Source organism: Brassica napus, chromosome C2 (genome assembly GCF_020379485.1).
Source record: "Brassica napus cultivar Da-Ae chromosome C2, Da-Ae, whole genome shotgun sequence".
Lineage (NCBI taxonomy): Eukaryota > Viridiplantae > Streptophyta > Magnoliopsida > Brassicales > Brassicaceae > Brassica > Brassica napus.
Window position 1 is genome coordinate 2,773,876 of NC_063445.1, and position 22,844 is coordinate 2,796,719.

Here is a 22,844-nt window from a genome sequence, read left to right on the forward strand (position 1 = left end):
AGTTGAGATGTTGTGTTCGGACAAGAACACGTCACTTTCTGTTGCTGTTATACTATCATTCACCATAAACATTGCTTAAAGTTATGGGAAAACAAGAAAGTATAAATTTGTGGAATTGCCAATCTTCAGACCCAAAAGACTAATCAATTAGCTTCTGTTTAAATCTACAAACACATCAATTTTCATATTCCTGAAGAAGAAACTGGGGTAAAGAAACACTACCAACAACCTAAATTTTACAGAAGATGAACCTCTTCTTCTGCTTCTTCTTCATGATCATCTTTAGCACATCATGTGAGTTTTAGATATTTATTTTTTACCCACATCAACTTATTTCTCTGATCCTCTGATCTTTTCTTTTCCACCAGCTGCTTATGATCCATTGGATCCTAATGGGAACATCACATTAAAATGGGACATCATGTCCTGGACAGCAGATGGTTATGTGGTAAGAACCCTCTCCGCGCTTGTGAATAACTGTGTTTGAAACTCACACAAACTCTCACCATCTCTATACATGCATTTACAGGCAACTGTAACTATGAACAATTTCCAAATCTACCGACACATACAAAACCCAGGCTGGACACTAGGCTGGGCATGGGCAAAGAAAGAAGTGATTTGGTCAATGGTTGGTGCACAGACAACAGAACAAGGAGACTGTTCCAAGTTCAAGGGCAATGTACCTCATTGCTGTAAGAAAATCCCAACAGTCGTTGATCTCTTGCCGGGTGTTCCTTACAACCAACAGTTCTCAAACTGTTGCAAAGGCGGTGTGGTTGGAGCTTGGGGTCAAGATCCATCATCTGCTGTGTCACAGTTTCAGGTTAGCGTTGGTTTGGCTGGAACTACGAACAAGACTGTTAAGCTTCCTAAGAACTTCACATTGCTTGGTCCTGGGCCTGGTTACTCTTGCGGTCCTGCCAAAATAGTGCCGTCTACCGTTTTTCTCACTACTGACAAAAGGCGGAAGACACAAGCTTTGAGTAAGTAAAATTAAAAGAGTAAATCCAACATTCAAAAATTTGTTAGAAATGTAGTTAATGAATTATTTTATTTATTATATATATTTATATAACATATTTTAAGTTTTTTTTTGTGTTTGACTAATAAATTAAAATTTGAAAAAGTATAACACTAATGGTAAAGATTTTTCTTTTTTTGCACTAATGGTAAAGATATAATTAAATTTAGTCATAGTTCACTTTGAATTTACTTGATTTAACTGATTTAGACCAATTTAGATAGATTTAGATCGGTCTAGGCTGATTTAAACTGACTCAAACAACTTAAATTTAGTGTTTTTAAGAATTGTTTATTTTACAATATTGGGTAAATAAAAAAACACCACTAATCTCTAAACATCATCTCAAATCTTATTGCCTATGCAGTGACATGGAATGTAACCTGCACATACTCACAGTTTCTAGCGAGAAAGCATCCAAGTTGTTGCGTCTCCTTCTCTTCCTTCTACAACGACACCATAACTCCTTGTCCTTCTTGTGCATGTGGTTGCGAGAACAAAAAGAGCTGCGTCAAGTGAGCAGAAAGAAACACACAAATCACTTAAAATACATACTCCTTTTCTAAACATTATCAATAATATTCTTGCAGGGCTGATTCCAAGATTCTAACAAAGAAAGGTCTCAACACACCGAGAAAAGACAACGCTCCTTTGCTACAATGCACACACCACATGTGCCCCGTTAGAGTTCACTGGCACGTTAAAACTAACTACAAAGAGTATTGGCGTGTGAAGATAGCCATCACAAACTTCAATTACCGGATGAATCATACACTATGGACTTTAGCAGTTCAGCATCCAAATCTCAACAACGTGACTCAAGTTTTCAGCTTCGATTACAAATCAGTTGCTCCTTATGGATCCATAAGCAAGTCTCCCTCTCTCTCTCTCTCTCTCGCTCGATCACTACAACTATTCAGCCAAACATTGAAAGACTGAAACCTTATGATACATTTTAATGCAGATGATACAGGAATGTTCTTTGGAACGAAGTTTTATAATGATCTTTTGATGGAAGCGGGACCTTCAGGGAATGTACAGTCAGAGGTGTTGCTGCAGAAAGATGAAAAGACATTTACTTTCAAGCAAGGATGGGCTTTTCCGAGGAAAGTTTACTTTAATGGCGATGAGTGTATGTTGCCTCCACCAGATGCGTACCCTTTTCTACCGAACTCTGCACGAGGGAACTTGGCTTCTCTCTGGACACTGTCACTCACGGTTCTTCTTGTTGTGTTCATCTCAAGCTTGTGATTTGATCTGATCCTTCTCAGAAACTGTTTTTTTTTTTGTTGGTATATTGAGTGTTGAGATAAAGATCGAAAACAGAGTTTTGTAAGAGAAAGATGATCGGAGATGTTGGTCTCGTCTTTCTATTACACTGACTGAATGGTTCTGTAAGAAACATCGACTGAGAAAGAACGAACGAGAGGTTTATAATCCAAGAACGTTTTCAATGGGCCAAGAAAAGCTCATTATACTATAGGCCCAGTTGAGGCCCGGCTTAGTTAATGTTCACGTGTATAAATAATTTTCGTTGGTTCGTAAAGGCGAAAGGTCAAGAACGGCGTTTTGTTTTGGGGGAGACGCTTTTTTTCGGAAGATATTTTCTCGAGATTAGCTCTATAAAAAGTCGTACTCTATTATTTTTGTTTTAATTTGGTATAGCATTTGTTTATTTTAAACATTTTCAATTCAGGAAAAAATATTTTAATTTTGAGATATGAACACACATAAGTTTACCTCTATATTAGTTGACCGTCATTGAATCATTGAGCAAGAATTAATGTACAGCGGACTATTTTTATTTTATTTTAATAGGATTTGGTCTTTAACACCAGTATCTGTGGGAAAGTTACAGTACGAAGTTTAAGTTAATATATGTGAAAAAGTTATCTGATACATCAGAAGTAAAACTGTAAAAACATAAGACACATTTGTAAATGGGCCGTATGGCCCACACCTTTGATTGGAATCTGAATAGGAGTGGAAAAGTTTGCAGCTGACCAAACGCTGAAGTTGAGAGTTAAAAACCGCGTCTGCGTTTTCAAAAATTCTCCTCTAAGCGTGGAAAGTTTTATTACTTCTCCTGACGAATCCCAAAGTCTGCACTTTGTTGAATTTGCCTCCAATTAAAGAAATCTCATTTCGCCGTCGTGGTCGTCTTCTGGATGCAGCAGATGTCTTTCTGAATCGCAGATAAGATCGTTTAATTTTCGCCCTCGCCGCCGCAGCATCCGAGAGTCATCATGAACACGCCGCCAAGTCCTCGTGCCGCGCCTTTCGTACAAACCGAGATCAACTGGGACAAGTACGTTTCCCTCTTTCCCATTAAATCGATCCGAAATTGTGTAATTGTTCCGATCCAGATTCTCTCGTAATCGCTTCGTTGCTGGATTTGTTTTCGGGAATTAGAAACGAATAATATCTCAATTTTATTTTGACGGAAACATTTGGTGAATGTAATGGCTCATTGCTTTAAAGAGAAGCTCCATTTCAGATTCGCAGCATATTTGAATCATAATATTCAATGTTCAAGAAATCCATAGTCTGTAACTATTCCTTAATAGAGGATTATTGATTAGCCGCCGCTGACGAGGCGAGAAGCAGTGGTGTTTTTTTTCCCATATAGATCAGACCCGGCCGGACCGAGCGCTTCTTCTTCTGAGTGACTTAAGGGTTGTTCGTTTGGTTGCCGCTGGTACCGGCGGTAGCGGCAGCGTCAACATTCTGCGTCAACTTTTGTTCGTTTCGTTGACGTAGGAAGCTGCGTCTGACGCCGCGTCCGAACGCCGCGTCCGAACGCCGCGTCCTGCGGCTGATGCCGATAAAACCTGCGGTCGCCATATAGTATGCGGCAGCGTCTGCGAAACGAACAACAACTGTCTTCATTGACGTTGCCGTCGCCGCTGACGCTGCCGCCGCCGCTGCCACTGAAACCTGCGGCAACCAAACGAACAGGGCTTTAGACTCGACCACCACTTGATTTTAAAAATGGATGCTGACAAAAAAAAACTCTAAAACTTATTTAAAAAAAAATTGTTTCGTTTAAGTCCGATTTGCCACCTATGTACCTTGTTAATGGAAAAATCATACAAGTTTTTATTCATTAAGTTACCTTACAAGAGAAGTTGTTTGAATTTTTTCAATCTAATATTTAATTATTTTGGTGCTCTCTCTGACTAGGCTTGACAAGAAGAGGTTTTACGTGGTTGGAGCTGGACTCTTCACTGGCGTTACAGTAGCTCTCTACCCTGTCTCCGTTGTCAAAACACGCCTTCAAGTCGCTTCCAAAGACGTTGCTGAGAGAAGCGCTTTCTCTGTGGTTAAAGGGATTCTCAAGAACGACGGTGTTCCTGGTCTCTACCGAGGTTTCGGCACTGTTATCACAGGTGCAGTACCTGCGAGGATCATATTCCTAACTGCTCTCGAGACCACGAAGATCTCGGCTTTTAAGTTGGTTGCGCCTTTCGAGTTTAGTGAACCTACGCAAGCTGCTATTGCTAATGGCATGGCGGGGATGACAGCGTCTCTTTTCTCGCAGGCCGTGTTTGTTCCTATTGATGTTGTAAGTATTGGGACACCACAAGTACTGCTTTTGTGGTGAATGTCAAAGCTAATGTTTTTATGTTTTGCTGCAGGTTAGCCAGAAGTTGATGGTGCAAGGATACTCAGGTCATGCTACGTACACTGGTGGTATTGATGTTGCCACAAAAATCATCAAGTCGTATGGCGTGAGGGGGTTATACAGAGGGTTTGGTCTCTCTGTTATGACTTATTCTCCTTCGAGTGCGGCTTGGTGGGCTAGCTATGGATCAAGTCAGCGTGTTATCTGGAGGTTAGACATGAAACTTTGTATTGATGATTAGTTTTCTTTCTTTTAGTTTGACTGCGAGAACTTGGTTTTTCGATTTGTTACAAAAAAGCTATTTGTTTAACTGATCTAGTAGCTGCTACTTTTGTGCAGACTCTTAGGCTATGGTAGTGACTCGGAGGCTACTGTTCCTCCTAGTCAGTCAAAAATAGTACTTGTCCAGGCTTTGGGAGGAATCATCGCCGGTGCAACAGCCTCCTCAATCACAACACCATTGGATACAATCAAAACGCGACTGCAGGTATTAACTATTCCCTTTCATAATCAAAAACGTGATTTCATAATGAGTTTGTTTAGCTCTCATGAATGTAAGCAAGCTCTCGGGTCTCTGATGTTCTGGTTCTCAGTGAGAGAACTGCGGTTATTGCAACATATATATATCGAAACTACAATAATCAACCTGAATAAATATATATTCAGGTCATGGGACACCAAGAAAATAGACCTTCAGCGAAACAAGTGGTGAAGGATCTGATAGCACAAGATGGGTGGAAAGGATTCTATAGGGGTCTTGGTCCAAGATTCTTCAGCATGTCCGCTTGGGGAACCTCAATGATATTGACTTACGAATACCTCAGTAAGATATATCTTTCTTTTATACCCAAAATCTCACTTTGAGGCATCTTTCTTCTTTTGAAATGCTTACTGTCCCTTCTCTGACATATTCATACTTGCTTGAATTTTTTTTCAGAGCGTCTGTGTGCAGTAGAAGATTAGAGAAACCCTCACTACTGTTTGTTGGTTCTTCTCCTTCAGACTAACTCGAATAGTACGCATAAACCCGATTCAATTCTCGGTTATTTGGGAGCTTCCGTGTTTGACAATCGGACCATTCTTTCAGTCTGAGTTCCGTTATTGTAATCATTCTTTCAACTCTGCGTATTTGAGTTCTTTCTTACAGCAGAAGAAATTCTAGATCATGGTCTTCTGCTTTGAGTTAAGAAGCTTCACAACTTTGAATATAGCACTATAATAATAAAATCCCATTTGCGAACAGTTTCAACTAAATATTATAATAATCATTAACATAGTATATGTGTGTGTGTGCGCGGCTGTGTTGCCATACCATCCAAAACTGAGTCTCGTTTTGCTTATAATTACTTCTCGTTTACACCACCGTCTTCACAATCGTTATCATTATCAAACACATTTTACCATAACCTTTCTTTTGCTGCTACATCGTCCTGATTCATGAGTTATCAATTACTACATTCGTTCTGGAAAATAAGACGTTTAGAGCATTTCACATAGATTAAAAAACAATAAATACATTTTCTTTCTAAGCATTTCTTTCTAAACAATTTCAGATGAACTACTTTTTTGGTTTCGCTCTAAAAGTTTTGTTTTGCAAAAAAAAAAAAAAACAAGTTTTGCCTACATGAATCATATTACGTAAGTGTAATGGTTTCTCGTAAGTTACATTCACTTTTCAAAGAATAGGAACAATTGAGAAGAAGTGTGCAAAACGATATGCAACTACTAAAAAAGTATGAAAAACAAATATTCTGACAATTATAGGTGTAGAAATAAGCAAAACATTAATCACAAATGCTTAGACTGAAAATTTATTTATTGTTTCCTAATCTATGTGAAATGATTTAAAAGTCATATTTTTCAAAACAGGAATAGTATTACACAAAAAATTTATTTGTGGAACAAAGAAAAAATCGAAAACCCCATATACTTTCTGAAACGCGGAGGTAGTGGCAATTTAGCCTAATCTCCTAAAAGTTGTACTCTGCGTTGTCTCCAAATGTTGTAGAGCAGTGATTGAGTGGCGAGCTTCTTCAGTGTTGATGGCAATTGGGAGGTGGAAGTTCTGGTCCAAGACAGTAGCTCACTCCAAGTGATGGGGAGAGCCTGTTGACGGTCGAGCCTCGCAAAGATCAGCCTCCATAGATCGGTAGCGTACGTGCAAGTGAGAAAGAGGTGGTCTCTGGACTCTTCATACCTGTTACACAAGCAGCATGTAGTCTGAATGTTTAAGCCCCAAGCAGCCAGCCGTAGTTTAGTCGGGAGTCTGTTGAGATTTGCAAGCCACATATTGAAAGCCTGATGAGGAACAGCGCCTGAGTACCATATCGATTTAGCCCAGTCTTTAGTGGTAGAACGTGGCCTGAGAGATTTCCAAGTCATAGATGAGGAGAAACCGCGACAATCTTTACCGTCGACGACCCAATAGTAAGAATCAGGAAGCGTTAACTGTTGAGGGTTGGTGACAGTCGTTAGGTGGATCTGAAGAGCGAGCGCATTGTCGGATCGAGGCTGAGCCAGTAACCAGCCGTTGTCGGTCGTTGCGTCTCTCACCTACGTGCATGTACTCTCGTTTATAATTGTATAACAATGCATAATTAATATTAAACTAAAAATTATACACGGCATCACCTACGTGCATGTACTCTCGTTTATAATTGTTACGTGAATTATGCAATAATCATAGACACGAGTCCACGACGTGCATCGACGAGCGGTCCACGACCACAACGTAAGGATTACGGTACACGTCGTTAGGATTACGCTTCAACTTTTATCAAAAAATTGTTTTTTAATTATATATGTTTAGAATGAATGAGAATATGTTTGAAAAATTAAAAATTACGGGAAATTTATGATTCGAATATAAATCAAACCAATAAAGAATTATTGATTATGTACCTTTTCGTTGACAATTTTGATTTATGTCCCTGTACTTGTTACACTACACTTGTACATTATGAATATATACGAACTTTAACTCAAATGGAAGTTAAAATGTCGAACAATTTAAGATGGCACGCCACCATATATACTGCCCCACATGCAGTCATGCACTATTACATAGCAAAGTAAAGCAGAGCATTTATCAAGTTGTCAGTTTACATTTTCATTTTAATTGTTTTTAGTTGTGTACTTGTGTTATAAGACTGAAACCTTCTTTTGCAACCTAAATACAGTCATTACGTTGAAGTCAACAAATTTTTTTTATTGTTCAGCTTCTTAGAGCTACGTTCATTTGATTAGCGCAAACGTTTGTAATTCTAAACAAAATACACTAAATACGAATTAATTTGGTAGCAAATGTAGTTCAACTTTTCAATGCATTATATTAAATGCTTCACGGCCCTTCACCGTTTTAATTTTCAACAATAAGTTTCTAAATATTAAAACCCAAATTAAACTGAAACAACAATTCAAATCTGAAATTAAATGACGGAAAAATGAAACCAAATTTTGTACTAGCCTTAATTAATTTTAGAAGTTAATAATATATTGAAATTTAATTTCAGTTTAGAAAACTAAAAATTGTGATTTAACACTAAACTACAATGGATTAAACACACATATCATTCACCCTTGAAAACTGATAACTAACCTTTTTTTGTCAACTAGGAAATAAAATTTCTCAGATTCTCTTCTAATTGTTCTTGATATCATAACATATTAGCTTAATAATTATCTATAAATAATTTATAATAATACCAATATAGTTGACAAAAGAAAAACTTAATTACCAAGATTATTACAAAACCGAACTTTAAGGTCATCAAAAGACGGAACAGGAACTTTACAACCCTACCGCTTTTATGACTGGACACTACGAAACGAGTCTTAATCCAACACGTGTCGAATAGATCTGTATAAATTACAGACACCAGTTTCATTCAATCTATAGTTTCAAAATAAAAACAAAAACAAAACACACATCTAAAAATCCACCGACGCGATCCGATCTCATCTTAATCATGGTTGACCCGGCGAACACCGTCGGACTCCCGGTGAACCCGACGCCGCTGCTGAAAGACGAGCTCGACATCGTCATTCCCACCATCCGCAACCTCGACTTCCTCGAGATGTGGAGGCCTTTTCTCCAGCCGTACCATCTGATCATCGTCCAGGACGGAGATCCAACGAAGAAGATTCACGTTCCCGAAGGCTACGACTACGAGCTCTACAACAGGAACGACATTAACCGAATCCTCGGACCTAAAGCCTCTTGCATCTCGTTTAAGGACTCTGCTTGTAGGTGCTTTGGGTACATGGTGTCTAAGAAGAAGTATATCTTCACCATTGATGATGATTGCTTTGTAAGTTTTCGACTCTTTTTTGGTGTAGATCTTAAAGTAATTAATTTACTAATGTTGACGGATCTTAGGTTTAGTCGATGGCCCTTGTCTGATTAGTTAGGTTGATTGTGCAATTCATTGTTTTATTGCAATGTAGCTACTAGCCAGTTGGTTAATTGGGTTAACGAATTATTGATTTATTTTTATATATTTTATATTTATATTAGATATTTTATTTTTTTATTTAATTATTAAATTATTTTAATGAATTATAAAATTTAGATATACAAAAAGAAAGAAATTAGACCAGTTTTTGGATTTGATTTAAGATATCTAGATTAATTTATATTGTTTTAAACGGATTTAAATTGTTTTTAACCGATATAGAACGGTTTAAACCGATTTAATCGCATAAATTTGCGCCAAGCTGTCTAGACCAATATTTTTAGAACATTGTTAGTGTATCCCATTGATAAATCTTCATCTGTTTCCAATTGTATTACCAAACATGATCTCTGATGAGTTGACTACATTGCTGTCGATATGATCTCTGTGTCTGAAACTTTTTACTTTCTCACACTGTTTTTTTTTTGTCTTTTTTTTTGAGGTCTTGTGGAGAATTAATGGCTAGAGATGTAGTTGTTTGCCACTTGTCTCGTTCATGCATTTTCATTGATGTGTGTGTATTGTATTATAGGTTGCTAAGGACCCATCAGGGAAAGCAGTGAACGCACTTGAGCAACACATCAAGAACCTTCTCTGTCCATCGACTCCTTTGTTCTTCAACACCTTGTACGATCCTTACCGCGAAGGAGCTGACTTCGTCCGTGGATACCCTTTCAGTCTACGTGAAGGTGTAACCACTGCTGTTTCCCATGGTCTCTGGCTCAACATCCCTGACTACGATGCTCCCACCCAACTCGTCAAGCCTAAGGAGAGGAACACTAGGTATGTGGATGCTGTCATGACCATCCCAAAGGGAACACTCTTCCCAATGTGCGGTATGAACTTGGCTTTCGACCGTGACTTGATTGGACCAGCTATGTACTTTGGTCTCATGGGTGATGGTCAGCCTATTGGTCGCTACGACGATATGTGGGCTGGTTGGTGCATCAAGGTAACTAACTCACTACTAGAACTCAAACCATCTTAATGAATGTTAATGAAGCACATGATCTTTTTGTAATAGGTGATCTGTGACCACTTGGGCTTGGGAGTGAAGACCGGTTTGCCATACATTTACCACAGCAAAGCGAGCAACCCGTTTGTGAACCTGAAGAAGGAATACAAGGGAATCTTCTGGCAGGAGGAGATTATTCCTTTCTTCCAGAACGCAAAGCTATCTAAGGAAGCAACCACTGTTCAGCAGTGCTACATTGAGCTCTCAAAGATGGTCAAGGAGAAGCTGAGTTCCTTAGACCCGTACTTTGACAAGCTTGCAGATGCCATGGTGACATGGATTGAAGCTTGGGATGAGCTTAACCCAACAGCTGCTGCTGCAGCTAATGGCAAAGCTTGAGCAAACTAAAGAAACCGCCACAGTTTTGGTTACTTATTTCTTTAGCTCAAGTTATCTTTTACGTTTCAGTTTCGGATTTAAGAACTCACTTATGAGTAGTTGACACTTATCATTATCATTGCCTTCTCATGTCCACTAAGTTTATTTATAAACCAGTGGTGGATTTTATGTTTTCTTTGTTTCATTAATAAAAGGCTTTTCCCATTACAGATAGTCTCCTATTTATTTAACCAGAGAAATTTTATAATTGAGATATGTTTATTTCTAATGTGTTCCTCTTTTTTTATAGAAATTTTCTTATTAAGCATTTTTTTAATATATCCAAATTTTATTTAAAACTAACATTTTTTGTTCATGAAATTTGAAAATTAGTTTATTAATTTTAGTTTTTGCGATATTTTCACAAAGTTATGATATTATTTAAATTAGATATTTTAGATTATCATGTAATTAAAAATGTGTCTATATGTATTAAAGTTGTATTTCTCTAAATATATATTTATTTAATATAATTTTAAAAAGTAAAAGAATTGAGGAACGATTTTGAAGATATATTTTATCATAATTATAAAATGCAACTGAAATATAAAATATATATTTTTAGAAACAAATGTTTTTTATATAACAATACCGTGGGCATGTTTAGGGTTTCTTTCAAAACGTTTGCCTCCCTATTTATAGTTTTACCACTCCTTGGGAAAGAGCAAAGAGAGTAGACAGACATTTAGGGTTTGGAGACAGTCATGATGGTCACATGCAGCAAAAAGAAGAAATTGAAGAAGTGTAGAAAGAGTAACTCTGATGAAATCCCTCAACACGGAGATTATCAGGAGATTGCCTGCGAAATCGGTAGCTAGGTTTCTTCTAGTATCCAAGTCATGGGCAAATCTCATCACCAATAGAGATTTCATCAAATCATTCGAGACCAGGTCTTGTTCGTCTCAGCCTCGTCTCCTAGTCTGTTTCATTGGTCGAACGAAACCATGCAAACGCCAATATTGCTACTTCTTCTCGTCGTCTTCGTCATCAACGACTTTTCTGTCACGTGTTAAATGTCCCCGTGAAGATCCTGAATGCTTTCCCTGCCTTCCTCATTATGCTAACGGCTTGATAAGGCTTGGATATGGCGAAAAGAAACTCATATGTAACCCTAGCACCGGTAAGTCCATAGATTTACCAAAGGTCAAAAACATCATGAGCGTCTCCAAAAGTTTGTTCGGGTATGATCCAGTTAATGATGAGTACAAAATATTATGCATGACGAAAAAATCGCCTGACGGTATTATAAACCCCATTCACGATATGAATATCAAGTACTCACATTGGGAGCTGATGAACAGTCTTCATGGAGAACAATAGAATGTAGCATTCCACACCGTTATTGCTGTAACGCTTATGTGTGCATAGATGGTGTTGTTTACTTTGTTGCTAAAACAGGCGCTGAGTACTTGTGCTTGATGAAATTCGATTTGAGGTATGAAAAGTGGGATCTTCTTACTAGGTTATCCTCAGACATGTCACGTCTAGGTGAAGATTGCACTCTGATAAACTATGAGGGGAAAGTAGCCATAACCACTACTAATACCACCGGAGATACCTTTAATGTGTGGGTTATAGATCAGGCTGCCCGAGAACCTGGATGGTTGAAGAAAAGTTTTAGTATTGAATCTTGGAAATTTTTATCTAAGTTAAGCATATATGGCTCTACTCACACGGGTGAGTTTATTTTGGCACCAAGGTACTATTCGCATGACTTTAGTGGTATACTTTACAATCCCAACACAAATGGTTTGAGGAAAATTAAGGTTGACGTAAAGGGAAGCGATGAGTTCAAGCATGGTCGGCGTATGAGAACAATGGTTTTTTGGGAGTACTTTCAGAGTATTAGGCTGTTGTAGGAGAGACAGTTTTCATAGTTTGCGTTTATTAGACTTTTTCTGAATATGTTATACTCTTTTTTTAATTCCATAAACTAGTTTGATTCGTCTGCCTGCTAGTCTCCTAAATCTCGAGTTTTTATATATAGTTTTATATAAACATACAATATATATTCTATGAACATTATTCGATACTTTATACTGTTTAGTGCTTTTCTTAAATAATTTATGTTTATTTAAATAAACTGTAGTAATATGTTTTTAACATTAACTGTAGCAATATGTTATAGTAGTAAAAAAACATTTTGTAGTAATTTGTAATACTGCTTCAATGAAAATAGAACTTGAGAAGTACATGAGCCAATAAAACAACAACCACAGTTCATATGTTAACGGTTTCATAAGCATCGATCATGGTCAAAATTAAGATTTCATAAGTAATCCCACTACTGGTCGAGAAAAGTTTGGTCGGATATGATTCAGTTAATGATCAGTATAAATATTATACATTACGAAATTCTATTTGAGGTGTGAAACTTTTTTTTCTTTGTCACGGCGAGGTATGACATTAAGACATACCAAGTGGACCAGTTGGCTCATTAATAAACTACGAGGGTAGAGTAGCCGTATCCTTTCAACTTTAACACACACTACATTTAAAGTGTGATGGATCATGGGTGGTTGAAGAAGTTTTGGTATTGAACATTGTAAGAGTTACCATCATTTGCTGATGGCTGAGAAAAAAAAAGTTTCAAAAAAAAAAAACATTGTAAGAGTTCACTTTAGCACCATCTTATAGACATATAAGAGGTTATACTCAAGCGGGTGAGTTATTTTGGCACCAAGGTTTTGTTCTCCTGGCTATACTCTTGTCCTTTTTTAACAATCCCAACAACACGAATGGTTTTAGAACCATTAAAGTTGAACTAAGCAAAGACAATGAGTTCAAGCGTTGGTGTTTAAGGAGAGTATTTGTTTTTCCGGATTATGTAGTGTTAGCTAGGTTGAACAAAATGTTTGCGTTGATTAAAATTTACTCGAAATAATATATCTTTTATCTTGGCTGCTTTGTCTCCTATCTAGACTATTAAAATTTTCATCTTTTAAACTTCATCTGTCTATGAAATATTATTTGAAAAGATAAATATATGTTACGTTTTGTGATGACTAGAAAATAAACACCAACATATAAAGTAGTAGCATAAAACTCTCGTGGTAATAATGTCTGGAATACACTCAAAGTCTCTATAACACCAAACTATTCACAAACAAAAACATTTTTGCTTCTTAATAAAACTTCCGAAAAACATACAAATACAATTAAAAAAACCTTACATGTTTGCTATCGTTGTGACAAAAGGCACCAATCTTCTGTAATCTCTTCTTCCCAGAGCACAGCTATCAAGAACTCGTCCCAATATCAGCCTTGTGTTCTGCAAAGCCACATCTCTCGGAGGTATCCCTGATTCTCCTGCAGCCGCTCCGAGAGGAAAAGCTTGCGACATTGTTGCCGCCATCATTGTGTACTGGAGAGGTCCGCTTCGAGCTTTGAATGAAGTCTGAGGTACAAGCGTTTTCTCATGATCAGCCCCGTTCTCAAAGTAACCGGAATCCTGAGGATGGCTACCGCCTTGCACCGGGCTACAGCTTTGAAGAAGAGCTTCGAGAACGCTTAACGCTTCCCAGCACAGAGTGCTTTCAACTAGCTGCGAGACGATGGTGTACATGTGGGGACTCTGTGAAGCATCCATGGGAGTGTGTTGGAGCAAAGCCTTGAGCATAAGTAGGATGACTCGTTGGTAGTCCACTGGTCCTTTCTTTAGCAGTCTCAACAAGTGGCCGAAAGCTAAAGCTGAGTGTTTAGGGAACCATTTGTTGCACAGCAGAGGAGAGACGCACGCGAGGAGATTATCAACTCGTTTAATCTCGCCTCGAGAATAAGCAACAAAAACTGTAGCCAGTTCATCTAGTGACTTCGCCCGGCACCAGGTAGCGATGTTAGCCGCTACGGAACATGCCTTTTGGTACTGCTGCTGGAGCGGTAACGCTGAAGCCATGACTTGGTCTTGGCTAAGCTGCAAGCAAAGCCAAGGGAGTAGACCTGTGATGTGCATTAAGAGTCTCGTCTCGGTGTCGCCGAATATAGAATCACATGAAGGCACTGTGATCCTTGATAGGACCTCGATGGAGAACTCGTGGCTAACAGTAGACATCAGTCCTTTAAGGACGAGAGGTTGCACGCCTTCGAACTTGGGCAGAGTTCCACTTGACGGTGGCATCTCGTACCCTCTAGACTCTGTTCTTTGGAAGTCTCCCAAGTCATTAGTGTTGAACTCGTCCCGGGGCATACTCGACAAGAGAACGTTCTCAGTTGTTTTGTCACGGAACGATAGACGGTCGATAATACGTGAGAAGAGCTCGAGGACCTGGCAGTAGACATGGATGAAGTCTGTGTGCATCATGGCTACACAGCCCCAGAAGAGTTGTGGGTAGAGTATGACTTTCTCTGGCTCCATGTTCTCTACCATGACCTGTAGCGTCAGGAGGATTTCCATTATAAAACCCAAAACTGGAGGAATGGGATTGCTAAGACATCGGTGAAGACAGCGTAGAAGTGCGACACATGCATCACTTGTCACGCTTGGACGTAGCGCACGGTATATTTGGTGTGACCGACACGCTAGATGTCTTGAAGTGCATTCCATAGCCCATTTGAGAGCTTCGGTTCCCCAAGTTTCCCGAAGATCTCCTTGAAAGAATATAGCATCGACCATGCTTTGAACAAGCGCAGATAAAAGAGCAGCACTAGGAAGATCTGTTCTCACTACCGTTGGATCTTCATTCTCCCACATCATGCTCCCTCGTTTTGATTGCACATACTTGATTAAACTCACGACCTGTTGTTTGTTCTCTCCATCGCTGTTTTCCACCTCGTATAGCTCCAAGTGGCGACCCGCAAGCGAGTACAGTAAATTCACAAGCAAATGTTGGCAATGCTCTAGCACAATGTCTTCAGAACTATCCATCGAAACAAAAGTGACATGGAAAAGCAACGGCAAATGTTCCCTGAAGTCTTCATCATTCTCATATGCGATCTCTGCAAGTAGAATCAGAGCTATATCGGCATGTGTGAGTGAGTGCTGTTGATGTCCCTGCAAGGCTGATTGGAGTTCCTTTGCATTGACACCGTGCATTGCCATCCCAGAATGCAACAAATCTTCCCCAGAATTTGGTGTATCAATGAGATAATCTCCACTATCACGTGACATATGGCGACTCCTCACAGTTCCTGTTGAACTCCTAACTCCCATTAACGGTCCTGATGAATTCACCAGTGACGGTAGGAGCTGACCAGAACGACCAGTAGCTACGGGAACAATGTTCAACTCAGGAGGCATTGGACTTAAAGGTCCAGAAGCACTTCTCCCACCCACGCCTCCTGTTCTCCAGCTTAGGCTTCCACTTGTATTCCTAAGGGGACCATCAAGGGATCCTCGGACAAGAAGTGGTGACATGTGTGGCTGATTGTCTGCAACTGAAGCAACTTGAGGTGCTGTGGCAGGTCCCTGAGAGAACTCGAGCACAAAATTTCCACTGGAATCACCCCGGTTTACACCATAACCAATGGGTTCTATACTGTCTTCCAGCATCCGTTGTGAAAGTTGGTAAACCAGGTGATCAATAGTACGCTGAGGACATATACGCGCGAGGTACAAACTTACACGTTTAGCAACTGAGAAATATGTAGCAAACGCACCAGTTATTTCGGCAGATGCATTTGAATCACAGTCCTCAATGCCCTTTGTGATCAAAAAATCCAATACAGGGCTAATGTTTCTGGGCTTACTAGCAATAGTACTCCAAAGTTTTTCGATTTCATCAGGGAACTGATCCCCATGTCGCCATGTGACATAGTACAGACTTTTTAGTAATCTTTCACTCCAACCCGAATCCTTGAGTTTCCAGAAATTAAGATTCTCAATCCATGGAGCCATGCATGTCAAGACCTGATGCTGAGCAATTATATCAACAGCATCAAGCTGACGCTGCATAATTTCTTCACAAAGGAGCTGGCTTAACTCGGGATGATCCTTGGCGAGCTTGCAGGAGAGCTTGTACTGGAACTGTTGATAAGAATCCGGAAGATTACCTACAACCGCTGCTCTATAGCCTCCTGAACCTTCTATACCGTCTTCAGCCCACTCACGCATTGAAAGTGTCTCAAGCATTTGAAGAGCATCATCACGAATTTGTCTAGATGGATCGACTACCTTGTACAGAATTAGACTCAAGAGCCTCTGGATTTCACATTTTGGTATTTCTTGTCGCATGTAGACCTCAGCCAACACACTGAAGTACCCATCAGCTATAGCCGCATCAGAGTAGTAACACTAGAAAAAGTACAGCTGTATTAGTTCATCTAGTTTTAAAAGAGTCCAATCAAACCATCGTTGCATGATATATCAGACATTTTATCTAGTACTTACCACACAAAAATTAATGAACACAGCTTCCATACATTCAGTTAGAGAGAACTTTACCTGATCAATGCAGGCAGGGAAGAGATCCAAGTTTGTTAGTAGAAGATTCTTCAAAGCCAATTTGGCCAAAGCGACACGTTGATGACCACCTATATGCCTATCACGGCCTGTAGTCCCTCGTCCACCTTCTCCTGCGTATTTGGAGTACGATGGAGTTCTCGGATCAGCAGGCGAGTAACCAAAAGGGACCCTGGGAGCAGGCTCGATGAACAAACTATTTATCCAAGATATCACACGGCCACTCATTTTCCTTGCATTGTCATCAAAACAAGGTCCATACAGAAGGGAAGCCATTGCGTTCAACGAGGCCCACTGGATGGCTTCAATTTGCTCATTCAGTTCCTTGTCAAAAGAAATCTTGTCTATCGAATCTTTCGACCGGTTATGCTGCGAGGTCTTATAGCGCTCAACTTCCCGGCGATAATCACTAACAACATCCTGTCCCCACGTACTTCCTGTATCATCAGACCAAGAAAGGAGCAGATCGAATAGACGTTTCCTACTTCTAACATCAAATTTCTCTGATTTTGAATCAACAAATTCAGGGGCAAGGAATCTTAGAACAGACGCAAGTGCATAGCGCAGAGGCTGCATTTCCTGAAAGCTTTCAGGAGGTGCCGACAATATGTGTCTTGTTGAATCGTCAATGAACCTCAGATAATGGAGGCGGAAAACTGGTTTACGAGCAAGCATTCCAGGCCAGACATTCTCAGACACTGTTCGATATATATTAGCAACATGAACACGGAGGTCCTCTCTTCGACCTCCTTTTTGGATCTGCATTCATTTCACAAGCATACATTTTTTAACACCTGTAGCAGCCCTTACTGAGACAATACTGAATACTTCCGTTCCCTCAACTCTAATTCAAGATGAAGGGATTACCACAAGCAACTAAACCAACCTAAGGAAATCATTTTGCTTAGCTAGTTTTAGTTCATTCAGCCAAATTACAAACTTCCAATACCCATACCTTCCACTTTGGCTTCGTCTCCGTCTCTAATGAAATGTCGTCCATGAAAGATGCTAGCTCGCTAAACATGATTTCACATGCTTCCAGATGCGAGCGCCCGAGGGCCATAGTTGCAGCATGCTACATGAGAGCAAATATAAAGAAAACATTGTTGAAAATTTTACCTAGGAGAAAAGATTCAACGAAAACCACAGAGAGCGAACAAGACAAGTAAGTTTTAAATAGTGACAAAACAACCCATTTCAAATTTTAAACGCAAGGACAAAAAACACTTACGTTGTGAGTCTCTGACCCAAATCTTAGATAAGGGAAAATAAGGTGGTACATCTCTCTGGTTGACGCAATGCTACCCGCATCTTTTCCATCAGGTGGACACGAACACACAAACATAGCATACAGAAGCCATTGATCCAGTTTGTTATCAGTATCTTGTGACTGACTAGCCTTTCCGCCTAACTCAATCGGTGTAATATAGGCGAGGCGGTGCATAATTTCAGACCTAAGATGAGAAGGGAACCTTAGTTTTCGTCATGTCTATTGATAATAGCAAAAGAGGTATGTCAATAAAATGAAACAAACAGGTTTTATGCGAAAAGCAATAGTGCTTTGCATAAATACTGTCACTAATGTTTTCCTTTCATAGGAGAAAACTCTTAAAATTCCCACACCAAAGTAAAATTTTATCTGCATGTTAAACTAGGACATATCATTGTTTTTTGAGGCCTGTTTTCACGAAGCTTACTCTAGCACTTATAGACTTTACCTGTTTTGAATGATTTAGGTGACAGTTGACGGTCAGAGAAGGTATCAAAAAAACTCCATACAGGAGACAAGAAAACACACTACGGATGATGTAGTTCAAAAAGAGACTAGTAGAAACACACAGAAGATAATTCAGCTAAGAAATATACTTACTTGGCTTCTTGAACAGAGCGTGGGCAGAGCTCAGCAGCATATTTAACAAGCTCGCTGAGACACCGACCCCATCTGTTCTTATCAGGGCTCTCAAATATTATGGATTGAAGAGTCACATCGGGAGGAATCGCATCGGAATCTCGCCTCAAATCAAATGGACGGGCAGAATCCCAGTAGCAGCTTTGAACTATATCATCCTATTATATGAAAAAAGAGAGGATACAATCTCAAATTTCCATAGAGCCATAACATAATATACCATAGCCCGCCTAAAGACTAAAAATGTAAAGCCTCTTAAAGAGTGAGATATACACAGAAGATACTTACCCCATGTTCTTCCAAAACATCGATCATGTATATGGGTTCAGCTTCAAATTTCATAACATGGTCTGGGTGCTCTTGAATCATGAGATCTCGAATATCATTTCTCAATGCACGTACACATCGCAACAATTCTAGGGCAGTATGCCGAATCTGGCTATCGACTGAGCTAAGAAAATGTAGGCCAACAGCATCAATATCAGCGGCACGAAACTCAATTGCATCTGCTGCTTGATGAAAAGATAATTTCTTGAACCTATCATTTCCCTTGTCCGTTTTCTTTTCCTCTTCAGCCTCAGAATCTTGCCTGTCGTCTACTAAACAAGCCCTCCAGAAACGCATGAGTTCCAACAAGCGTCCTAGTGATGTTTGAATGAGGAGTGGGAACTCATCAGGAAGCTTTAAGATGAAGTTCGCCATCCCTCTCATAACTGCAAAACGGCGGTGAGGAAGGTATCTAACAATCCGGTTCAGGACTTGCACTGCTTCCTCTCGAACTCCAGGATCAATACTTATACCATGCTGAGGTATTATTTCCGTGATCTTATCACTCCGTCCAACTTCCTCTATCAGATAAGGTATGCATTTCAGCACAGATCGGAAGAGAGATCCTTGAGACTTTTCTTTATTAATAGCATCTGCATATGTTTTGAAGGTTAGCAATAAATGTTTTCAGGAGGAAGTATTAGCCAGAGAATCCCAGCTAGAAATGAGAAAAAGCAAACACACAAGATTTGCAGTAAGCTTTTTGCTAAAAGTTTACCTATTGTAGTCCTAGATGATGTTAGAAGAGCTTGACTATAGGTCCTGTGGCAGGATCTCAAAATTGACTCAATTGCTGCTTTCACCTTTGGTATGTAATGGCCAATTCCGTGGCCTGTTAAGGAACATTAAGACAAGTTACGTGTACGAAAATACGAGTTTATTGAGACCAACTAACGACCTAATTCAGGTTAACAGGTTACCGTTGAATATTTCCAAGCCAACATACTGGCTTGAAGGTGACATAACGAGGGCAAGCAAAGCACGAATACCAATTATCTTTGCTTCACTTGGACTATCTTGCTTTAACAGTTCTAGCAACATGTGATTCATGGCGAAGTCAAGGTTATGATCAGCTATGGTCACACAAAACTCCACGAGTTTATCTTGTTGGACATCCTGAGTGAGCATTCCTTTTCTCAGAACTGTTAACAGTTGTGATGTCACGCTATCCAAGTAATCCCATATACGATTTGGTGGCTGGGTAGCAGCATAGACACTCAAATAGAACCTCAACACCCGGTGAAGACAATCAAGTGCCATATAACGATGGTTCTTATCCTGCAAAATGTGAAGTATGTAGTATAATGAGTGAAACCAAGACATAGATACTACCAAGAACAGGCTTGGTAGTAATTACAACTGCATCAGGGTGTGTGGACATGAAAATTGCTCTCGTGCATTCTTACTTAATTTAAATTCTGAGTGCAGGCAAACTTACTCTCAGAAGCTTGTACAATTGTTCCATGTGAGAGCTTAAATTATGATGAAATATAAGAGGGTCTCCGAGACAGAGAAGAAGAGTCACAAGCGGATAGCCAACCTATTTGCCAATTGTACGTATTAAGGACTGCATTCACAAGGAAAACATGATAAACTGATATAAAATCAAATACGTACACCAAGATGCTTGCTCTGTTTCTCCATCCAATGAATTAGCTGCACTCTGATGCGTCCAACAGCCTCATACCAAAGTGTCAGCGCAGGCTCTGCAACTGAAGGAGGCCACTGGCTTTTGCCACCATCGGAAAGTGGCGCCAGGATGTTAGAAAGCATATTGCAAAGCGCATGATGAAGCTCACTTTTACGCTTGTGGGGAGCACGGTTAAGAGGGTTTGCTTTAGCTACAAAGGAGGCAGACGCATTTAGCCCACCCTCACTCTTAACCTGGAAATAAACATAATGTCACGTTCGCTTCCTGAACCTGCATTTCCTAGAAAACAGAAACATACCCCAAGCTTTAGGTATCGCATCCCATTAATGATGCTGAGAGTTTCACTTCTTGCAACACTTGTGTCAATCCGGCGGGTATTGAGTTCCATGAAAAACCGTTCAGTGACAGAGCTGAATCTGTTAGTGAAAAATCACATTAATAAAGGATTAGAATGGTCGAGGTTCCAACTTTTTTTCATTTATACTTTAGCATGCTTGGAGGACCGTTAACAACTAACATTACAAAATGAAATACCTAATACGGGATAGTGCACCCAAGAGCTGAGCAACCAAGTCAAGAAGAAGACCCCTCAAATCGACCAGCGATGGGTACTCTACTTGGCTAACAACCCTGCAACAGAGGAGCACCCAGAACTTAACCAAATTAGCTTTTCTTGTGTCAATCATATAAATTTTAGCAGGTCGAGATTCTGAAACCACTACCTGTCAGCGTTAATTAGCCAATCAAAAACAAAATTCTCAAGTCCAGACCATAGCTTCTCTGCCATTCACGCAAAAAAAAAAAAAAAAATTCGTTTAGCAACACGCATTACACACATTTTGTTAGAAATAAACAGAAAAGGAGAAACTAACAAACCGGTGAGCCCTTCCTGCGGGCAACACTCCACAAAGCGAATACAAGCTGAGCAGAAGATGCACTCAACAGCCAGCTGATTCAAGTAACGTAACAAACCATATATCAGAAGAAAAAAAATGAAAACCGAATTTGATAAACTGAATAATCAAAAACCAATGGATAATAGCGTTCTTAAAGAGAAGTAAGAGTACTAAGAAACAGAGAGTTACGAAAACTCGAGAAATTTTTGTCTTGTGAAAGGTCAAAAGAGAATACCTTTCTTTGGAAAGTCGATGCATTATTTGCACCTTTAGGTGATTCACTGCAAGGCAGATAAAAATCCACAAAAAAAAAAAATAGAAACATTAATAATAGTCCAGAGATCAACGATTCAAGCTAAAAATAATGCAAGAAGAAGATCAAAATGGAACATTGGAATGTATTAGAGATAATCCCACATTGAATTTGGGACATTAACTAATATATAAAGGATTAGGTCAATCCACTAATTACTAATTGGTTTTAAGTTGGAATCCCAAGAAACTTATCATGGCCAGATTCCGAATAAGTAATCCCACATCAGGAATTCAATGTGACATTAACTAATATATAAAGAGTTATGGACAATCCACTAATTGCCAATTGATTTTAAGTTGGAAGCGCATAATTAAACATGAATCTAGCAGAATGAGATGTACACACACCTTTCCCTCCATTTGAGAAGAGCTTCTAAAAGAGGGACAGGAGTGTGACGCGCAATCATAGCCAATGAATCGAGGACCTGCTCATAAGCAGGATCTGACGGGCGAAGGTACTGTCCATCCTGCAAACATATCACCACCAACCAATAAGATATGGAAGGAAGCTTATTGAGAAAGGGAGGAAACGAACCTGAGCTTGAGCTGTCTCGATTCGGCGTCTAGCGAGAGGGAGGAACCGCTGAAGCAGCGCTTCTACTATCAATTTCGCCGCACTCCCGGACTTCATCACTTTTCAACAATGAGTAGATCTGAATCAAATTGAATCTCTCAGTATCACAAAGAAGAGGAGCACAAATCAAGAAACCATTCTAGGGGGACTTGTTAGTTCGATCCAGCGCGCAAAAGAATCGCTTAGCTGATCGATGAGCTGCTTCCTTCCTTTCTTCTTTTTTTGGAAAAATCATTTATTTCTAACGACAACAACAACACCTGGGATCAAATAAAACAA

General features: G+C 39.5%; 6 protein-coding genes across 6 annotated transcripts; 4 read left to right on the top strand and 2 right to left on the bottom strand.

The window, feature by feature from the left end:
• The first annotated feature begins 230 nt into the window (after positions 1-230).
• LOC106368225 (COBRA-like protein 4) lies at positions 231-2,303 on the top strand. The gene is made up of 6 exons (XM_048746381.1): positions 231-294; positions 369-448; positions 530-986; positions 1,392-1,539; positions 1,615-1,892; positions 1,989-2,303. Exons 1-6 carry the CDS (start codon positions 246-248, stop codon positions 2,273-2,275), a joined length of 1,299 nt encoding a protein of 432 aa, XP_048602338.1. The 5' UTR covers positions 231-245; the 3' UTR covers positions 2,276-2,303.
• A 746-nt stretch (positions 2,304-3,049) lies between these two features.
• On the top strand, positions 3,050-5,891 carry LOC125581275 (solute carrier family 25 member 44-like). The gene is made up of 6 exons (XM_048746383.1): positions 3,050-3,332; positions 4,208-4,589; positions 4,663-4,859; positions 4,989-5,136; positions 5,316-5,472; positions 5,587-5,891. The coding sequence occupies exons 1-6, from the start codon at positions 3,271-3,273 to the stop codon at positions 5,610-5,612; spliced, it is 972 nt and encodes a 323-aa protein (XP_048602340.1). The 5' UTR covers positions 3,050-3,270; the 3' UTR covers positions 5,613-5,891.
• Positions 5,892-6,611: 720 nt separating this feature from the next.
• On the bottom strand, positions 6,612-7,290 carry LOC125581760. The gene is made up of 2 exons (XM_048747732.1): positions 7,285-7,290; positions 6,612-7,202 (listed from the first exon to the last, which is right to left on the bottom strand). The coding sequence occupies exons 1-2, from the start codon at positions 7,288-7,290 to the stop codon at positions 6,612-6,614; spliced, it is 597 nt and encodes a 198-aa protein (XP_048603689.1).
• Positions 7,291-8,549: 1,259 nt separating this feature from the next.
• Positions 8,550-10,664, top strand: LOC125581276 (UDP-arabinopyranose mutase 2-like). Its single transcript, XM_048746384.1, has 3 exons — positions 8,550-8,959; positions 9,636-10,055; positions 10,128-10,664. The coding sequence occupies exons 1-3, from the start codon at positions 8,618-8,620 to the stop codon at positions 10,455-10,457; spliced, it is 1,092 nt and encodes a 363-aa protein (XP_048602341.1). The 5' UTR covers positions 8,550-8,617; the 3' UTR covers positions 10,458-10,664.
• A 594-nt stretch (positions 10,665-11,258) lies between these two features.
• Positions 11,259-12,355, top strand: LOC125581761 (F-box protein At4g11590-like). Its single transcript, XM_048747733.1, has 2 exons — positions 11,259-11,616; positions 11,895-12,355. The coding sequence occupies exons 1-2, from the start codon at positions 11,259-11,261 to the stop codon at positions 12,353-12,355; spliced, it is 819 nt and encodes a 272-aa protein (XP_048603690.1).
• Positions 12,356-13,509: 1,154 nt separating this feature from the next.
• LOC125575640 (protein furry homolog) lies at positions 13,510-22,797 on the bottom strand. Its single transcript, XM_048746385.1, has 17 exons — positions 22,527-22,797; positions 22,340-22,458; positions 21,912-21,957; positions 21,657-21,729; positions 21,503-21,560; positions 21,315-21,410; positions 21,079-21,196; positions 20,747-21,013; positions 20,568-20,669; positions 20,050-20,407; positions 19,848-19,961; positions 19,091-19,722; positions 18,764-18,960; positions 18,125-18,347; positions 17,849-17,968; positions 16,876-17,652; positions 13,510-16,725 (listed from the first exon to the last, which is right to left on the bottom strand). The coding sequence occupies exons 1-17, from the start codon at positions 22,620-22,622 to the stop codon at positions 13,666-13,668; spliced, it is 6,456 nt and encodes a 2,151-aa protein (XP_048602342.1). The 5' UTR covers positions 22,623-22,797; the 3' UTR covers positions 13,510-13,665.
• Positions 22,798-22,844: the final 47 nt, after the last annotated feature.

What these genes read in the sequence shown, in the direction of transcription:
- LOC125581761 (XM_048747733.1), top strand. Translation starts at nt 11,259, where the DNA reads ATGAAATCCCTCAACACGGAGATTATCAGGAGATTGCCTGCGAAATCG. An exon ending in CATATGTAACCCTAGCACCG is followed by an intron (nt 11,617 to 11,894) that starts GTAAGTCCATAG and finishes TTGCTAAAACAG; the next exon opens with GCGCTGAGTACTTGTGCTTG.
- LOC125575640 (XM_048746385.1), bottom strand. Translation starts at nt 22,622, where the DNA reads ATGAAGTCCGGGAGTGCGGCGAAATTGATAGTAGAAGCGCTGCTTCAG. An exon ending in TGGCTAATTAACGCTGACAG is followed by an intron (nt 21,411 to 21,502) that starts GTAGTGGTTTCA and finishes CCTCTGTTGCAG; the next exon opens with GGTTGTTAGCCAAGTAGAGT. An exon ending in CGCTCTGTTCAAGAAGCCAA is followed by an intron (nt 18,348 to 18,763) that starts GTAAGTATATTT and finishes TTCTCATCTTAG; the next exon opens with GTCTGAAATTATGCACCGCC.
- LOC125581275 (XM_048746383.1), top strand. Translation starts at nt 3,271, where the DNA reads ATGAACACGCCGCCAAGTCCTCGTGCCGCGCCTTTCGTACAAACCGAG. An exon ending in AGTCAGCGTGTTATCTGGAG is followed by an intron (nt 4,860 to 4,988) that starts GTTAGACATGAA and finishes ACTTTTGTGCAG; the next exon opens with ACTCTTAGGCTATGGTAGTG. An exon ending in CAATCAAAACGCGACTGCAG is followed by an intron (nt 5,137 to 5,315) that starts GTATTAACTATT and finishes ATATATATTCAG; the next exon opens with GTCATGGGACACCAAGAAAA.
- LOC125581276 (XM_048746384.1), top strand. Translation starts at nt 8,618, where the DNA reads ATGGTTGACCCGGCGAACACCGTCGGACTCCCGGTGAACCCGACGCCG. An exon ending in CCATTGATGATGATTGCTTT is followed by an intron (nt 8,960 to 9,635) that starts GTAAGTTTTCGA and finishes ATTGTATTATAG; the next exon opens with GTTGCTAAGGACCCATCAGG. An exon ending in GGGCTGGTTGGTGCATCAAG is followed by an intron (nt 10,056 to 10,127) that starts GTAACTAACTCA and finishes TTTTTGTAATAG; the next exon opens with GTGATCTGTGACCACTTGGG.
- LOC106368225 (XM_048746381.1), top strand. Translation starts at nt 246, where the DNA reads ATGAACCTCTTCTTCTGCTTCTTCTTCATGATCATCTTTAGCACATCA. An exon ending in GGACAGCAGATGGTTATGTG is followed by an intron (nt 449 to 529) that starts GTAAGAACCCTC and finishes ATGCATTTACAG; the next exon opens with GCAACTGTAACTATGAACAA. An exon ending in AACAAAAAGAGCTGCGTCAA is followed by an intron (nt 1,540 to 1,614) that starts GTGAGCAGAAAG and finishes ATATTCTTGCAG; the next exon opens with GGCTGATTCCAAGATTCTAA.